At 33.4% G+C, this 2,848-nt stretch overlaps 1 protein-coding gene across 1 annotated transcript; it reads right to left on the bottom strand.

Moving 5' to 3' along the window:
• Positions 1–1,393: 1,393 nt before the first annotated feature.
• LOC132010076 (olfactory receptor 10AG1-like) lies at positions 1,394–2,326 on the bottom strand. The gene has a single exon (XM_059388052.1). It carries the CDS (start codon positions 2,324–2,326, stop codon positions 1,394–1,396), a length of 933 nt encoding a protein of 310 aa, XP_059244035.1.
• Between the last annotated feature and the right edge of the window lie 522 nt (positions 2,327–2,848).

The following is a 2,848-nucleotide window of genomic DNA, read 5'->3' as shown; positions in this document are numbered from 1 at the left end:
CATTATTTCTCTAGATGGTTAATATGTTTTAGTCACAGTTATTCTATGAACATTCTCTTCTCTGAAAGGAGTACCTTAATTGTTCTGTATTTTTAGATGTTATTATTGATGCCATGATAACTCTCTAAATAAGAGAACTAACTGATTTATAAATTATGGATATTATTTAAATGTATAGAGAAGAGATACAATAAATAAATACCTTAAAACAATAAAAAAAAACTGTATACAAACTACAATATTTTCCAATCAAGTTTGATTGAAAATATATCCAAATGGGTTTTCTGTATTTTAAGGGGAAGCATCTAAAGAAATATAAGACTTTTGCTTCTTAACGGTAACTTTTGTCTGTTTAGTCTAAGGATTCTCTTTTCTCACTTCTCCTTTCATCCAGAAGGACTTGACAAAATAATGCAGTAAATATCAGCAACGCTGCTATAGTAATCTCAATTATATGTTCCACCAAAAGAATAAAAAAATTAAGTCGAGTAATCTTAGAGAATGGGTGAATCCTTTTGGGAACAAAGTAGTCCAATCCCATACATATAGTATGTCTGAAAAGCACAGTACACTCATTTTTTGCATTAATAAAATCTAAGTTAAGAAATGATCAAAACATCACTGGTCATGATTCAGCCATATAGCAAAAGCATATGTCAAAGAGAAATCAGGCTGACTATAGGAAAAAAAAAAAAAGCAGATTGTGAAAGTTGCATTGCCGTCTTACCAATTTCTAAATATCCATAATCAAAGAGCTTTTTTTGTTTTAGTCTTTCCTTTGGTGTTCTCAAAATCATAACAAAGAAAATTCAGTTTGATGAATGGTAAAATGTCTCATAAAAGTATAATCATGTAGATATTTAGCAAATATTCTCCAAAGGCTTACCATATTTACAATCGAATAATTTCATGAGAAGAAAAAAAGACCGTTACATAAAAGGAAAAGTATCAAAGACATTCACTAGACCATCTTTTAACTGCAAGTTCCTGAAATAAAGTCCATTTGCTCTAAGAAAAAAAAAATAAAATAAAGACTATAATTTTTAGGTGGAAAAAAAGTATATGGCAACAATTACTAGATAAGAAAAATTACATTTTTCAGTAAAACGTAACAAGTAGTTACTAGTAATTTTGAAGGAGAAGTAGAGTGGTGGCCTGAATATGGAATTGGCTGGATACTTAGTTTCTTCATTTCTTAATTGGCATGACCACCTTGTGGATATAATCCTGATATTAGAGTCCAGCAAAAAACAACAAGTTCAACAATGAGTACAGGTAATTATTGTATAGTTAGGTAGGAAAACAAAATGAATACTAATTTTTGATTGCACAATGGCAGAATTAAATAAGAAAACTGGCAATGAGTTCAAATCAGCAACTAATACATAAAAATTCAAGGCAACAATTTCCTCAAGGCTATCATGACATCCTTATTTCTCAGAGTGTATATCATGGGATTAAACATTGGGGTGACGATGGTATAGAAAAGAGAGAGAAACTTGTCTGTTTTGGAGGAATGTTTAGCTTTGGGCCGTAAATATGTAATAATTGCAGATCCAAAAAACATGGCCACAATTATGACATGAGATGAGCAGGTGGAGAAAGCTTTGGTTCGTCCTGTTGCTGATGGCAACCTCAGGATGGTAGAGATGATTTTACTGTAGGAACCAAGAATCAATAGAAAAGGGATCATAACAAAGAGCATAGCAACTGTGAAGACTAACATCTCATTTAGGAAAGTGTCCCCACAAGCCAGACTGAGTAGTGGGGGAATGTCACAGAAGAAGTGATTGATTTGGTTGGACCCACAATATGGCAGAGAGAAAATCTGGCATGTCTGTCCTATCTCGACCAGAACGCCTGTGATCCAGCAGGCTGCCACCAGCTGGACACAGACCTTGTGGTTCATGACGAGAGGGTAGTGCAGAGGGTTACAAATGGCAGTGTAGCGGTCATAGGCCATCACCATCAGAAGGAGGCACTCTACGTTTCCAAGCATAAGCACAAAACTCATTTGTGTTGCACAGGCAAACAAAGAGATACTTCTTTTTTGAGTCCAAAGATTTGTGAGCATTCTGGGAAGAGTGGCAGATACAAAACAGACTTCCAAGAAGGAAAAATTACTAAGGAAAAAATACATGGGAGTCTGGAGAGCCTGGTCAACCCTGGTTATGAACACAATAATGCCATTTCCCATCAGAATTATCACGTAGACAAAGAAGAATATTATGAAAAGAAACATTTGAAGATTGGGATAATCAGAAAATCCCAAAAGAATAAATTCCGTCATTGAAGTGAGATTTACTTCTGCTGGGTTTTTTTCCATCTGTGAATACAATAAAATTAGCCAGTTATCTTTTGAGGGCTGTTTTCCAGTTTTTTGTTGGTTTGTTTGTTTTGTTTTATTTATTTATTTATTTTAATTTCTAATGGACTAAAGGGACTTGGGGGAATTAGCAAATACAATTTCTATTGTTTACTAATTTCCAACTTTTTACATCCTGGGCTCTAAGAACACAACTGAAGTATAATGGAGAATACATGCTAAATTCTAAATATATCAATGTATTTGATATTTAAGGCTAGGTTTGGATTTGGAAGAAAGTGATATGTTCTAGAATTATTGATTTTGAATTTTTGTATGTTTGTGTGTAGACCAAATTAGTCCATTTTTTTCTTCATATAAACAGGCAGGATTCTGAGGCAGAAACTTTTACATCACATTTTCTCATTGGTATATTACCATCATATTTCAAGTTATTATTTTTTTCTTGTAATTTCTCCACTCTTCCAAGTATAAGGCATGCCTTTCTTTCCGCACGGTACAGTTGTAACTGTTACTATTCAT

The sequence above is a fragment of the Mustela nigripes genome, chromosome 1, assembly GCF_022355385.1.
Source record: "Mustela nigripes isolate SB6536 chromosome 1, MUSNIG.SB6536, whole genome shotgun sequence".
In the NCBI taxonomy this organism is placed as follows: Eukaryota; Metazoa; Chordata; class Mammalia; order Carnivora; family Mustelidae; genus Mustela; species Mustela nigripes.
This window is presented reverse-complemented; position numbering and strand designations above follow the sequence as displayed.

Coding starts and splice junctions, on each gene's coding strand:
- LOC132010076 (XM_059388052.1), bottom strand. CDS start 2,326: ATGGAAAAAAACCCAGCAGAAGTAAATCTCACTTCAATGACGGAATTT.